Source organism: Epinephelus lanceolatus, chromosome 23 (genome assembly GCF_041903045.1).
Source record: "Epinephelus lanceolatus isolate andai-2023 chromosome 23, ASM4190304v1, whole genome shotgun sequence".
Taxonomy (NCBI): domain Eukaryota; kingdom Metazoa; phylum Chordata; class Actinopteri; order Perciformes; family Serranidae; genus Epinephelus; species Epinephelus lanceolatus.
Genome location: NC_135756.1, coordinates 22,436,313 through 22,452,654, shown reverse-complemented (window position 1 = coordinate 22,452,654; position 16,342 = coordinate 22,436,313). Strand labels below are relative to the sequence as shown.

General features: G+C 41.8%; 1 protein-coding gene across 1 annotated transcript in view; it reads right to left on the bottom strand.

The window, feature by feature from the left end:
* Nucleotides 1–6,987, bottom strand: part of LOC117249274 (copine-8) — a 122,251-nt gene extending 115,264 nt beyond the window's left edge. The window contains exon 1 of the mRNA XM_033614820.2: nucleotides 6,751–6,987. Within this exon, the coding sequence (XP_033470711.1) occupies nucleotides 6,751–6,848 (98 nt within the window). The 5' untranslated portion in view covers nucleotides 6,849–6,987. The remainder of the gene's footprint in view (nucleotides 1–6,750) is intronic.
* Between the last annotated feature and the right edge of the window lie 9,355 nt (nucleotides 6,988–16,342).

Below are 16,342 nucleotides of genomic sequence, written 5' to 3'. Positions count from 1 at the left end.
GTCCGGCTGGCACCAGACAGTGCTGTGTGGGTAACCAATGGCTGTAGTAATCTGTAATGACTAAATTACATTACCAAATTATATTAAATTATATTACCAAAACTGCTATTTCTTTAAGAAACTATTCACTTATTATTGGCTCTGTTCTTGCAGTTTTTCTCATGTCCTCCTCTGCTCTTATTCTACCCAGGCTCCTGAGGCGGAGGCTACGGAGGTGGATGAATGAGGAGATCACGGCGATGTCACCCATTTTTTGATTACCACCTTTTGTGTCATAAATATCAGTTCAGTATTCAGTTATGAGTTGAAACCTTTGACCAAAAAAATCCATCCTAACTCAAGCTAATAAGATTAAGATATTTTTGTCTTCCTCAGTGGATGGATGGTTGGTGATGTCACTCATTTGCTTGATTGCAACCTTTTGAGTAATAAAAGCTGGTCAAAATGCATGAAAAAGTACTTGTCCCCGATTTTCTTCTCAGAAATCTAGTCACCTTAGTACACTTGCAAGATAAATGTGACACTTTCTAATGTCACAATGGAGGGACAACTACACAGGTTGATTTTAGTGTACTATATTGCTGTCATTGTTCATTTTAGAAAAACCATACAGTTTGAAAAGGCTCCTAGACTAGAAAACAATGTTTTGATGCATTGGAAGTGCTGAATGTGCATATTAAGGCAGTACAGGAGACATTAATAATCCTCCAGGACTGTAAAATGCTCATGTTTAACCCAAACAATGCGTCATGTGACTGCAGTTGGTTCGGATCGAGGTTGGAACACGTTCTCCCCACAAACGAACCGCACCAGAGTTCATTAGTAACCGGTCCGAAACCACCTCTTCAAGAAGGTTTTGGTCCGGTTGTGTTGGTGCCCAGCCAAATGTGATTGCTGTGTTCACACCTGCCCAAACGAACCGCACTTAGGGGGCAAACGAACTTGAGTTCAACTGAACCGAACCAAACAGGACAGATGTGAGAGCACCCTTAGAGAGCTGGGGATGAGGGGGGGCACTGGAACCAAAAAAAACAACAACACATCATTCTCGGTGGTTTCTATGACTTGAGCAATACTTTCAGAAAAAGTCGTCATGTGATGCCACAGTTTCCATGATTCCAACATGGATTTATTGTTTACAATGTAGCACTCGGAAGCATTGATAGTGAGTTCACTGTGTCCTTTCAGATTTAAATGTATCAGGGACACAGGATGTGTACCTAAAGCGAAACAGAAGGAACAAGATGCTACTTGTGTAGTCTCTTCTCACTGGGAGCCTCGCTCCAGTTTTAAACTGTCAGTGCCTGCCAACACATACTGACAACCGTGCTGCCAAATGGCCCTGTTCAAAATGAGACAAAGACCAGGTTTTCCACAGAAAGGGAGAATAGCGACCTCTTGAACACAATGACAAGCATATGATTGCCTCATTCTCCGTGTGGGAGGCCTCCATTCACTCTGCAGTAATTAAGCTTCTGAATGAGAGTTTAGATTGGTTCCACTGGTGAGTAAACTCTCACCTGTGGTTTCCCGAGGCAGTGCTTAATGATAGATATACGATTCAAAATCACTCTACTGTGCACAGCGTCGACTTTGTCCTGTACTCACATCAAATCAACATCAAACAACAGCACACAATCAATGAGGAAAAACACCCAGGAGATGTGCCTCAACATCTCTTATGTAATGGTTATTTTAACTCGTATTCGGCATGACAAGAAATACCTAAAGCTGCAGGACTACTTGTGTTTTGAAGCTGATACGATGACACATTTTTTGAGTGAATCCATTAAGATCACAGCAGTCGCGTGTCCCAGCCTTCAGGCCTGCACAAATATGACCTCATTTTCAAATTTGGCCCCTTTTCATATTTCCAAACCAGGCTTTACTGAAATCAGTCAGGAACCACTTGTATAGACATGGACTTGGAAATATTTTGGATATATGATGAGATCAATTAATTTTAACTTAATATAGGGCAATAATATAACTTGAAATTCATTCAGACAGTCACACACATGCAGGACAAAGCCAGCCTCTACCATAAATAAGCACCACTCTCTCAATTTATCATTTACACCCCAACTAATATGTTGTGGCAACACTGGATACAGGAAAGCCATGTTTTTTTTTATCCTTCCCATCGCTGCACAGCAGAAAAAAAGATAGACAGAAAAGGAGGAGGGAGAATCTGAGAGTTATTACTGTCAACAGCTACGATGTTTGCTGACAGTGCTGGGATGCATGGCAAGACACAGAGAGAGGGAGCGAGTCAGAGAGATATGTCAGGCAGTCTGAGAGACAATGGGGGGAAAACTTTCAATACTACTCAAAAATCAGGCCCCTCTTGTCTTTCTCAGGTCATTTGTCTGGGACTGCAGGCTTGTTTTTGAGCAAGTGGTATTTCAACAGCACCTAAAAAATCGTTCACAGTGGCAGACTGTCCAGCAAGGAGCAATTTTACTCAGGATACAAATATATCAGCTGACATTCTCTTCAACTCTGACTTCAGTCTGAGAACAACACAACAGAGTATGGAGAAGTGTTAACAATAAAACGTTGGCGTCCGTATTCTTACCACAAGGCATTGTTTGAAATTTTTCTATACTAGCACTGATATGATATCTGAGTTTTGGTACCGATCGAAAAAATTATACAAGTCTATGACGCCTTATTTTCAGGGAACATACATGTGTTCATCCTCATATTTTTTTCTACAACCTTTCATTTAGCTAAACAGACTTTTCAAAAATGTAATATTATGTAAACAAATGCAGCTGCGCAAAAACTTTGCCTGAACAAAATACAACCTAAAATTGGTAAAATTAGCATTTTCATCTGACTGAAATATCTGATTAAAAATCCAGTACACACTATCAAGCCCTAGCTCACATCCCAGCTACATCAGCTGATCTCAAACAGCCAGTCAAGTGATGGAGCAGCTGATTGATGACCTCCACCCCAGCTCCTCCTTTTCATGCTATTTCCGACTTATCAATGGCATTTCTGTTTGTCATTGATGCTGCTCTGTTCTGTTCCCGGGGGGTCTTTGCTGCTGCTCTCCCCGCCTTAGGCTTTCCATGTAGGCACATGGAAGGGCAGGGAGGTTTGCTCTCTCTGCCTCAGGCTTTCCTCGTTTGCGTGTGGAAGGGCAGGGAGGTTTGCTCTCTTTGCCTCAGGCTTTCCTCGTTTGCGTGTGGAAGGGCAGAGAGGTGTGCTCTCTCTGCCTTAGGTTTTCCACGTAGGCACATGGAGAAGGCTTTCTGCGTAAGCTAAGGAAAAGGCAGAGGTCCCAGAACAGAGCAAAATATAACACTGCCAATGGAAATAAAGTTTTATTTGACTAAAGTGTTCCTTACTGAACTAAGGTTTGATACCCAGTCTAACAGACATATTATGATAACACACGCAAACATACACATAAAATGAATTACAGCCCTGTTCATAGTTACCTCAGAAATAATAACAGGAAAGCATCGGTGCCAGTGTGCTAACTCAACACACGTGGCATTTTTTTCCATAGTTATTTGAGGCCCTGCAAACAAATTTTCTCAAAATGCCAAGACATGTTCTAAACATGTCGCTTACTTCATATATACGAAGTATTGATTTTATGTGTACATGTGTGTTTCAGTGTAAAAGAAAAAAAAACAGGCAACAGCCTGTGTCCCGGCCGATCAATGACATAATGGATTATTTGGACTTGAGGCCATTCACAGTAGAGTCCCCCTGTGAGTGCATCAGGGAGTAATTTATTCCTCTGTGACTGTGCCACTGTGGGTGAGGAATGGCTTGTGTGTACGACCATTCGTATATGTACACCTATACAGTTTGTGTGAGCACACTTTTAGGAATGTGTATGGCGCAGCAGGCAATGTTGGTAGTGCATTGATTCCTGCTGATACCTCGGGCTCTCCCATCGATCAGCGGAATGTCTCCAGCTCACTGCCGAGTCTGAGCCAAGCTCTTACTTCATATCCCCATAGCATCGGAGCATTATCTGAATTAGCTAGAGATGCAGGCTTAAGAAGATCTATCAATACTTCTGCAGCAGCCCTGTCACCACTGACTACAACAATTATATGAAGAGAGCTACTTCAAATGAGAGTAAGTCTCTTAACCTCTTCTTACTTTTTTCATTTTCCTCTCTCTCTTTCTCTCACTGGAAAAATCTCCACTTTTAACAAGCCATTCAGTGTCTTAAAAAGGCTTAATAAGTATGAATATCGAATCAAAAGTGAAAGCAAAAGATAATTACGCCACTTGTTGGCAAATTGCCTGTTTAAACTGTTTCCCAAAACAGGTGTCAACACCTATAACCAGATTATACACTCAGTGGTTCGAGAATGCAGATTTGCAATGGAAACAAGCCAAATTACGCTAATCCTGACCTGTTAAAATGAAAACTTTCTTCTTGCTGTCATTCAAGATCAGCTATGAATGACAGTGACAATCGTTGCAGCCACATTGGCAACATTATAATCAAATTGTTCATTCATGTTGCTCTCACTTAAACCATTGTCTCCTCCGTGAAATTCGCACTCTAACACCCCCCTACACACACAGAGGGGAACTTTAAAAAAGTAGTAACCATGGTGATACTGTACACTGCCCTTTGCGTCCACCTGACACATGCGCACACACACACACGACGTATATGCTTTAAGCGCAAACAAAGATGTATGTGCATGCACACACACCTGTCCTTGACTATGGCATCCCCGCTTCACCTCAAGTTGGAAGTGGGAGGAGAGCCACCAAAACACATTCACCCCCTGGGGGCTCGGGAGCTGGGTGACTCAGACATTAGCAAACTCTGCACAGCATGTTCATACATTCTGCTGGGAGATGACATTGGCTCACTGTTACTAAGGAGATGGTACTAAAACCTTCTGGAAATACAGTAACTACAGTATCTAAGAGACCCGAGCAGGGTAGGAAACTAGGAGCAGCAGTAACACCACATAAAGTTTGATATTTGAATAATGTCAGCATCGGGGCAATCAATGTCATCTACAAAACAGCCAAAATATGTAAATCAAACTAAAATTAGAACACTGACATTTGATTTATGCCCTAATTTTACAGCTCTTTTGTTTAACAAACTACGGATAGACTCATGCAACACATTTAAAGAATTTTTCACACTTTTATAACTGCCTCAACGTCCTGTTAATTTTACTGACAACACAAAGTCAAATTGTCTCCAAACATCATCACAATCCAACCAGCAGGGTTTGAGACATTATGCTTGAGGAAAAAAAACCCACAACAATGCACCGAAAGAAAGGAAACACTGTCAGAATGAGCACAGCCACAACGTCAACATGCAAAGACATTTTCGGTTTCATTGCAATTAACTGGAGTATCTGCCTGTCTGGGAAGGAACGTGTTTTTCTAGATCCATTGAAAAGTTTTACAAGAACAGTTGACTGACTGCAGGGAAGACACATTTGCATATGATCAGATATACACTGCGCACTGCACAGTCGTGCTGTGAAAGTTCACTAATCACACAGAGAACCCACCATGCATTGCAACCGATTTTATCACAGGGGTTTAACACTATAATGTGCAGCTGATCGTTTTCAACAGCTTGTTTTGTATTTATGTTTTCCCCCATAATAAGCATGCAATGACAGCAGATGCAGCATGACCGATTTCATCTGATTGAGATGACACATTTAATTGGATTCCCTTACAGTGGGGCTCCTCGGAAAACATGGCTGACCAACGAAGCTCACCGCCTGTAGCCTACTGTGGGTCACCAGTCAGGCAGAAACAAACCACATTCTCTTCATTTCTCACCCTGCTTGTGTGCATGGAGGAAAACCCTCCCTGACTCACACACAAAGACTTCTTTCAAACAGGGGTTACATACACACCAGCCATATCCCCTGCTTTCTCTGTCACTATCCACACAACATACCTGCAGTTAATGATTTATTTTAGCACCTTTTCACACGCCAAAGTGATGCCTCACTCTTGACATGTGACCAAGCAGCAACACAAAGACTGTCAGCTGTCAAATGGCGCAATAACACTGACACAGATATGGTAGGAAATGCCTAAATAATGAGTAATACGTCATTAGCAGGCGCGTGCACTGTACACACACAATGGCGATAGTCCAACTCAAACAGTTAACGTTACAGTGTTAATATAAAATAAATATTTTATATCTTATTATTATGTTCCTATTTCCTATTGTAACACTATATTAATCGTGTATATGGTCTTTAAGTGTTTGAAATTGCCATAAAACATTTTTTTATCGTAGTGTCACTGTAAACATGTAACTTTACCTGTTTATGTTAATGCTAAATTACAGTAACATACATAAAAGTTAGTTTGAGCGTATCTTACTGGGGTTTTAACGCTATAGTTTTAATATATTAGTCACGTATTACATATAATTTTGCTATAATAGTCATGTATATATGTTAACACTATGAAACAGCTCGTTTAAAGAGCGTTAAGTGGAGTTAAAGTGACCAACTGACATTAACGTTCACTAATTAAGCTAGCGCTGCTAACAGTGTGCACAGTAACTGACAGTTTTACGTTAACTCGCTATAAATGGCGTAAAAGTGACACATTTCACGTTATTCTTGTCGTTAAAAAAGACGCTAAACTGACACTGAGCACAAACTTGGACGGAGTTGGAGTACAGGTGACTTTCAGCTGCGTCCACAGCTCGGTGTTTTTCCGTGAGAGTGAAACCATGTTAAAGCAGACACATTCCCTTACCTGCAGGACACTGTGATTTCAACTTTGGTGGCAGGAATAGACGCGTTGAGCGGGTCGAAGTCGCCTATCGACGCCATGTTTAGGAAAGTGTTGGTCATCCTGTCAAAAAACAATGTTTTGCTTTTCCTGTTTTCCCCGTTTTCCGTGTGGTCCGGCCCCCTTTATACTGCGAGCAGCGTAGCAAGATACAGAGGAGCTGTGTGTTGTGCGCCTCCTCGGCGAGAAGTGGAGCAAAGGTGCCAGGGAGAGGAGGAGAGAGGCTGCGAGATGTGATGTCACTCCTTCTCTGTGTGTGTGTTTCTCTCTTTCTTTATGCCCCTCTGCCATCTCCTTCCCCCTCTTTCTGTCTGTCTATCTCTCACTCTTTCAGCTCAGTTCAGTTGACTTTGAGTTCAGCCCATTTAAAGCGCAGTGCTTCAGATTTACTGGCATGGATGTAATGACAATGATACAATCATAGAGAAAATAGGAGAAATCTGTCATAAAAAGTCTTTCCTGTGTGTGTGTGTGTGTGTGTGTGTGTGTGTGTGTGTGTGTGTGTGTACAGGCACACATTTCCCCTGCCCTCAATGCACTCATTCACATCAGCTCAATCCAGTTTATTTCAGTTCAGTTCAATGTGGGTTGCTGGCATGAAACACCCCTCATTCTTGCTTTCTTGGCCACATTAGCTTTTTAGGGGGCCCGGGGCAAAATGCACAGTTGGGGCCCCCTGATTATGTCATCAGGCCTATTTCAGCATTACTTATTTATATCAGAAAAGCTGTGTTACAAATAGCAGGTGTAGAGTTAGAAAGATGTTGTTACCAGGCAGGAAAAGTGTGGCAGTTTTTTATAGGCTGATGCAGAAGTTAGTGTTGTCCTAGTCCTTGTCTCAAAGCCAGTGGGATTTTCCCATTTCCCATTTGGCGTGATGACACATGAAAGCTTCAAATTCCCAAGTGGGGTATTTACATATTACGTATTTTATGTTGTAGAACAAAACATGAAACCCTCTGAAGCTTGTGTAAACCACAGACTTTATTTCAGACATCTAACCCAAAACCTATTCAAAAAACCCATTGACTTCAAGATGAGGGAACAGGGAGTGCTAAAATGCTAACTATTTTCTGGGTTTTAGGACTCATTCCTGGGGCAAATGGTAAATGGTTAACCTAAAAGTCAGTATATTCCACTTCTGGTGCTTTGATTTTGACAATTTTTGTGTTGATCTGTCTTTTGTAAGCCTCTCAACTCAACAAAGTGTAATACTAAATTACTGGTGTGCATCTTTAATGTTGTGTTCACACCAAACACAATGCAAATTTCCTTGCCCAAGTTTAAACACTAGAATATTTTGTGTTAACTCGCTTTATAAGCGTGAATAACTCCCGTCATACACACGTGAAATCGCTGAATCAATGAGTGAACTTCCACCAGTACATCCTCTGCGTCATACATCCACAGAGGATCTCAATGCTGATTGGCAATCACGACGCAAATTGGTCACTGACATTCAGATTTTTTAACTTTTATCGAATAAGTGTATGACACAAAATCTTCATTGGCACCACCACTTAATTTATGTAATTTGCATCATCGCACCACATGGCAGGAGTTCAAGTCTAATGGTGGCTTTACATGACTTTACATGTAATTCACTCACGCGAGTTGTTTTATTCGTGTCCGGTGTGACCACAATGTCAGGCTCGATGCCCATCGGCACTCCCAGACACACCACCTCCCAAAACTTCATGCCACTGTCCTATTTCCAGTCTCCTTGCCCCAAGAATTAAATGCCCTTTTCCCCCACTCGCTCTCTGCTTGTACATACAAGCTCCCGTAGCAGCTCTTTTTCTCTGCTCCTATGGCAGCTCGACTCCTCTACTCACCATTGATGTATAAAGAGAACTCCTCAGTTGTTGCTGTGTCCTATGTGTGACAAAGAATAGATGAGAAGAGACTTGCTGCTGAGATCAAGAAATATCCCGAGCTACACGACCCACAATCCTGTCATGATAAAGACAGTGGCCAAAAAGATATTGCCTGGCGCGTCACAACTCGATCGGCAGTTTAGGTGAGAAACGAAGTTTAAATAGGGGCTGTCCACACGTGATTTTTGGCTAATGCAGAGGTGGAGGAAGTACAGATTTTTTAGTAAAAGTAGTAATAACTTTGTGTGGTCATCTATTGACAAGCTGCAGTGCAACATGTCCAAGACAAGCTGCAACCACTTGGGCTAAAAAATGAAGCCAATATGGAAGTGCCAAAAACTGCAGTTCCTTGAATGGCCACTTGAGGCTGGCTCCACCCATGTTAAAATGCCCAACTTCAGAGCAAAAATAAATGTGTTTTCAGTTTGGTACAAAAACAGCTTTGGTTCCGTGGCTATTTCACCCATACAGTATATGTCAACTTTACTGGAAGTCAATTTTACCTATCTGTTGAATTTTCATTAAGGCTTAAAGATATACTTTGAAGCGCTCAATCGCGTAAAAGTATGCATAATCAAGGGCGGGGCCGTTTAAGTGCCAGGCACCACTACAGCCTATAAGTCAGATTCACCCTTCACTCCTCCACAGCTCCACACTTTGGTCCAAATATGGACACTTTGGCTCCAAAAAAGCTAGATGGCGATGGCCAAAATGCTGAACATGATGTTTCAAAATATGAGTGCACAAACCAATGGGTGTCAAGGTCCCTCAACAAATAACCAAAAACGAGAGTAGTCATACCAGCTGATAGTAATCCAGTCTTTCTGTGTGTCTGGACAGTAGAGTACACCTAGTGCAGCACATTCAGTCCCTCTGCCGCACACTTTTTAAGATTATTACTATTCATAATTATTATTAGTGCTTGTATAGAAACACTAATAAGTCTCTTCTCTTTGGCTCTTCATGCTATGAGGATAAGCATCTGATTTAATTAACTGGAAGGGAGACCCTCCGCTGGCGGAGAATAGAATGACAGCATGATGAATGGAAAAGGATAAGGAGAGTCACATTATGAGGACACTGTGTGTTTGAGCCTGTGTGTTTCCACGAGAGACTTAACAGTATGGTTCGCTCTAGGTGTGTGTGTTTGTACAGAGTTTGTCAGAAACAGAACACACTCCTCCTGATTTCACTGTATGTGTCCTGTTCTAATGAGTACAGACTTTTATTTTTTATGTTCTAAAAATAAAAATGGAGAGAGGTTTCTTGTTAGAATGTTGGCTCTTTAAAAATAAGTTGTAGCATCGAACGTACAGCTGTCATCTTACATCACAGGTGCAAATACATATGTCACACCACCACATCACAAGCATCCCAAACTGTTACTAGATTTGCTTATATTGCTACAAAAGTGTGTGTGTGTGTAAGCATTTCGTTTAGATCATAGAGTCACAGGATCTTATAATGACGCACCTCAGTATTACTCAGTGTGTTTACTGGCTAGCCACATCTCTAAATATAACTGTCTTACACACACAAGCACACACAGACACACACTCTAGGCTGGATGTGTGGCACAAAAACAACTGGGGCACCTCTGGGCCAACACCATGCCACCGCCCCGTGTGTATATGGGTGGGTGGGGTGGATGGACATGCACTGAAATACACACACACACACACACACAGCTTCCATTGTGTGAGCAAACATCACATCATCGTCTCATGACTGTAGCACCACCAACCAGGAAATGTCAGATTTAAAGAGGTTAATAATCCATATTTTATGATGTTCCCTTTTAAACAGAAACAAATGTTTACACATTAATTAAAGCGTCTCCTTTAATTTAAGCCATTAACCATGGTTTTGCAATGTTTAAATGATAAATTATTCAGCATTAAATAGAAGTATATAAAACCAAGTCCCTGCTGTGAGAATGTTTATAACCCATTAATCATAATTCAGCCATTGAATCCATGAACATGCATAAAACATGAAGCCAATTGTTACCAATAAATTGCTGCATAATTATTACACACAACCACACTTCCTATTATGGTCAGTTTTTCTTATGCATCTATATAAAAACACCCACCTGTAAACAGTACATTCACCAGTAATGTTTCTTCATAATGTATTTATGTTGTTGGAACCATGTGTTTTTCTTTCTCTCTCATTTATAATTTACATTTTACTTGATATTATTAAAATTAATTAATTAATTTTTATGCATAAGTTTGACCTCGACTTATATTTACAATGTGATGAATATTTATGAATGTCATTCATCTCAATTGAGATAGTCGGATACAGCATTACTTCTCTATATCTAACACTCTCGTAAACAAACAAATAATATATCCAGGATTCAGTGTAGGCACATAATTACATGATGTGTCTCAAAACTGAGAAAAAAGCACTGTCACCTCACAGCAAGAGGGTTCCTGGTTTGATCCCAGGAGGGAGCCCTTCTGTGAGTTTGCATGTCCTCCCCATGTCAGTGTGGATTTTCTCTGGGTACTCCAGCTTCCTCCCACAGTTCAAAGACATGCAGGTTGGGGATAGGTTAATTGGTGACTCTAAATTGTCCGTTGGTGTGAATGTGAGTATGAATGGTTGTCTGTCTCTATGTGTCAGCCCTGTGATAGTCTGGGCACCTGTCCAGGGTGTACCCTGCCTCTCGCCCAATGTCAGCTGGGATAGGCTCCAGCCCCCCCGTAACCCTCAAGAGGATAGGTGGTTACAAAAATGGATGGATGGATGAGGTTGATTGGTTTGTCATTTTTTTTTGCATTGTTTGTTTTTTGTATTGTTCTGATAATAGCGTGAATCTTTACAAAATTTAATGGCATGCAAGGGTCAAAATATTCCAGTCTGGACCCAAGTGTGGAACAATTGCCATCCCTTGATCTGCACCGCTAGCATGGCAAAAAAACAAATCTAATTTTAGTTACAAATGTTGTGTAGGTACAAATTTATTTTACATGATCTGCCCTTCTATGCCTAAAGACCAAAACACACCGCCCCACACTGGTGTTGGCTAGATGCACGTTGGCGCTTGTACGTACAAGCTCCCGTGGCAGCTCTTTTTCTCTGCTCCTATGGAAGTTCGACTCCTCTCCTCACCACTGATGTATAAAGAGAACTCTGTTGCTGTGTCTCGTGTGTGACAAAGAATGGATGAGTAGAGACTTGTTGTTGAGGTCAAGAAATATTATGAGCTCAACAACCCACAGTCAATTTTGCCTGGTTGTCTGTTGATGAACTGCAGCGCAATGCATGCACATGTGCATGTACTAAGGGTGGCATTTGACTGCAGAGGCGCTGTTGTGTTTTCAGCTTTACTCTGCCTTACTCTGCCTCTTATTGGCCTACCCTGACATTCTCACCCCAACCCTAACCAATCTCTCTCCTCTTGCCGAACATAACCAACCCAATCAACAAAAGCAACAAGCACTAGCCAATCCGAGGGACAGTAGGGCGGATCATGCATTTGCCATCCTAGGAAAAGAAAATTTGTTTCCTAGACCTAAAACTAAATGGTGAATTGCCCCCTCTGGGTTGGGTAAGAGTTACTGCCCCAAGCAAAGGAGTTCAGCTACCTTGGGCTCTTGTTCACAAGTGAGGGAAAAAGGAGCAGATCAATGATCATGAGCTTTGGGTAGTGACTGAAAGAATGAGCCAGCAGATACAAGCATCCTAAATGAATTTCCTCAGTAGGGTGCCTGGGCTCAGCCTTGCAGCCTTACAGATGGGGTGGGGAGCTCAGACATCTGGAGGGAGCTCAGAGAAGAGTTGCTGCTCCTTTGTGTCGCAAGGGGCCAATTGAGGCGGTTCAGGCATCTGATAAGGATGCCTCCTGGGAGCTTCCCGTTTGAGTTTTTCCCGGCACAGCCAACTGGTAGGAGTCCCTGGGGTAGACCCAGAACACCCTGGTATGATTACATATTTAGAGGGATTCGGAATGCGTTGCTGGGGAGAGGGACATCTGGAGTACTTTGCTCAGTTCTTGTCCCTGGATGGATGGACCCATCTTCTAGATTGGTCTGTCTAGCTTAGAAGAACTGAGCAAGGGCTGACCCGATACAGTAAATGTGACATAACAAAAAACAAAAGCAAAAATGTCTTTCTGTCTTTCTCAATAGATGTTAGAATACCCCCTCCGAATTACCTAGTCCTGCCCTGTTGTGCTGTGATTGGCTAGTACTAACTCTAACCAGGACCTCTTTACCTTTACTTTAACCTCCTTCTCTTTCAGCATACCCATCAAGGCAAAAACTAGGTAAAACACTCCATTCAGTGGGTGTATATTGTCTTTCCCTCTCAGCTCAGCCATGCCTAAATTCCCCGCTGCTCTGGTTTTGAATTCAAACTTATGAACTCTAATGTTCTCATTTAATCGCCACTACACAGGGTTCAACTGGAGAGCTCTCCTGATTCAATAACCACTTGGCATACCATTGATACTGACCTGCACTTAGATGGAGAGATCTACAGCAGATAATTCAATGTAGAGAGCTCCTGTCTGTCAAATGTGCACAAAAGCACACACTTGACCCTCTTACTCATGCTGTCACTACAAGCTATATCCCTCATTGTCATTTTACACCCGTTTACAATCACACTCCCGCTTGGTATTCATTTCCATCTCCACCTCTTCATGCTGCTCTATTTGTCGGGATGTAAAAACTCAAACTGAGTCAGTAAATTAAATTTCTTCAAAGGCACTGCCCTCTAATTTAATGCTAAAGCGCTTTTGCCGGCGTATTAAAGAAATGTTGTTCTATCCCAATCTGTTTTGCTTGATAACTGAGATCTGCCGAGAGGGGACAAGGTTGATTTCTGTAGCTGCATTAAGAGAGCAAGCACTATCACGGCTCATCAGTTCTGGTCATAAAGCAGCAGCGCTGGTATTTTTAGCCGGAGGATTCATTCTGTGGACGCTCACAGATAGGAGCCAGGGTGGTGAATATTGACCCTGTCCTCCTGAGCCTCATTGCCGCTCAGAAAAACGTCTTTAACTGCCACTCCTGGTTGTTCCCCCCCCCCCCCCCCCCCAAATAAAATGCACCATAAAAGTCTCTAATGGCCAAACAATAATAAAAAAAAACAATAATGGGAATACAAAACAGAAAATATGGTCCAAAGCATAGGGTATATCATTATATTTGACAAATGCCTTTATTTTTTTTTTAGTACAATAAAAGGAGCCTGGCACACACACACACACACACACACATACACACACACACACACAGGGCTAAATTTCATCCCAGGCCATTCCACATAGAAATAAGCCTGTATTGATTCGAATCCCTCAGTACATAAGAAGCACCTGCAGCTGTGCAAATCACATTATTCAGACGGATTTATCTGTGAAACAAGAGCATCCGGTGTAAGCCCACACACAGCACCAATCAATGTGTTCACTGAACAGATTAGAAGAGGATACATTATCCAAACTCATCATAGATTATGCTACAATTAAAGAGAAAGTGGAACTCTCTGCCCACGTGCTCTGTCTAAGAAGTCGTTCTTGATTTCTGGTGGAACCTGATCATCTGGCTTAATGTGCAAGGATTATCATTTGATTCGTGTATACCGTAATCATCCCCAAGGAACTGGTAAGGCAGAGACGTTGTGTACGAAGTATGAAAGCTAATTAAGAAAGGCATGCAGGTTTTTTCCAAGAACTTGTCATTTCCTTTATGGTAAACATGAGCATAGAGATGACTAAATCATCCGTCATCTGTAAAAACAAATGACAGATGACTTGATATTTTGACATAATGGCAAACTTACAGGCCTTCTGACTTCCTGTAAAGTCACAGGAAATGAGTAACTTAGAAGTAGCAGAAGTAACCAAGTGGTGTAGTGGAGAATATAGCCTACGCAAGTATACATGGTCTTTGTCTGGACGTTTACAGTAGCCTATACCCACCTATCAGCCAAAAACCAATCAGAATATACAGGAGAGAGTATACCCACTTCCTCCTTGGTGACCAACCCAACTACCACTACCACTGAGAGTTAGATGATATGATCGACATCACTCTTATGTTTGTCTGTTAAAATGAAGCCAAACATTTAAAAAAAGAAATATTTAAAAAGACCAAACTATGTTTTTGATTGGGCCAATACTTTTGCTAGTTGCATGGCAACATTAAAGTGAAAGTAATTGCACCTGGACACAAATAGTGCTGGCACGTAAATGCCCATAAAATCATAATGTTCAGTTGTACACTTGTAAAGCTGACAGTTGTTGGATTTTAGCTGGACAGAGCAAGACGGGAGCATATCTGTGTTCCCAGGGTCATGTGTTTGCTAGCCTTAATGAGACCTTTCAAAGGGTTATATGTTTTAAGCAATGTTCTCACTGCATCAAATACTCAATTTAGTTTTACCTGGGTCAACAGTATATGTTGAAATCACCCACTTAAAGTTTCTAGCGTTCTGATTCGCTATTCAAACTGTTAACAGTGCCGGCATTCAGCCCAAAAAAACGTAGCAAAATGTTAATATAAAGACACAGTAGTGTGTTTAACACCCTGTTGTGTTATACAGGCCTTTTAATACGGTAGGGTTACATTTCATTCAATCCAAAAGGGCTTTATTAGCATTGGAAACAAACGTCTACATTGCCAAAGGTATAAATTGTAAAGAAAAAATATACTTGCTGCTGACTGGGTAACACCTCTGACACACCCACAAAACAAGAGAAAACATACCTCAAAGCCTGTTGCACAGTGTTTCATACCGAAACATGTTGTTCGACGTGTTAACTGTAGCAAAACGGTGCACACCATTTTGAGATTGAATGCGCCTAGTGAGTGGCACACGGAGAAGGAACTTGGATATCAGCTGGCTTCATCAGAACTTCTAAAATATTAGTTGTTGCCCCCAAAGGCTCACCTCATCGGCACACTGGTGGCCGATGAGGTGAGAGATTGCTCTCAACAAGAAAGCAAAATGTCACTATTCTACAGCTACAGCTATTTTTCTGACAACTATTCATGTCAGGTTAAAGGTTAGATGAACATCACGGTTATGGTCGCATGTGGACTTTTACAGTTTGGTGATACACTAGTTGAAACTCTGCTGAACATCCATCGGCCACCTTATAGTTGAATGTCAATGCTCCAAAATGCTATCGAACAACAAACCAACAATGTTAGTTAGCTACCTGTAACAGTATGCAGCTAATGGGATCCAATATTATATGTACTGGCTTGTGTGTGCATCATGTGTGTGTATACAGTAAGGACAAGGGGTGGCTGTGGCTCAGGTGGTGTCAGAGTAGAGCGGGTCGTCCACTAATTGGATGACTGGCGGTGGGATTCTTGGCTCCTCCAGTGCGTGTGTCGAAGTATCTTTGGGCAAGATACTGAACCCCAAATTGCTCCCGATGTCTGTTCCATTGGTGTGTGAGTGTGTGTGAATGCTCACTGGGTAGCAGGTGGTGCCATGTATGGTAGCCTCGGCCACCAGTATGTGAGAAGGTGAATGTGACGTAGTGTAAAAGTGCTTTGAGTGATCGGACGACTTGAAAGGAGCTATACAAGTGCAGTCACTTTACGATTTTGCATGACAATGTGGCGAGCTAATTTCCAAGTTGGCAGTGTTGTGACATTAACACAAATCAATCACACTTCTCAACATAAGAACCAATCAGTTCCCCT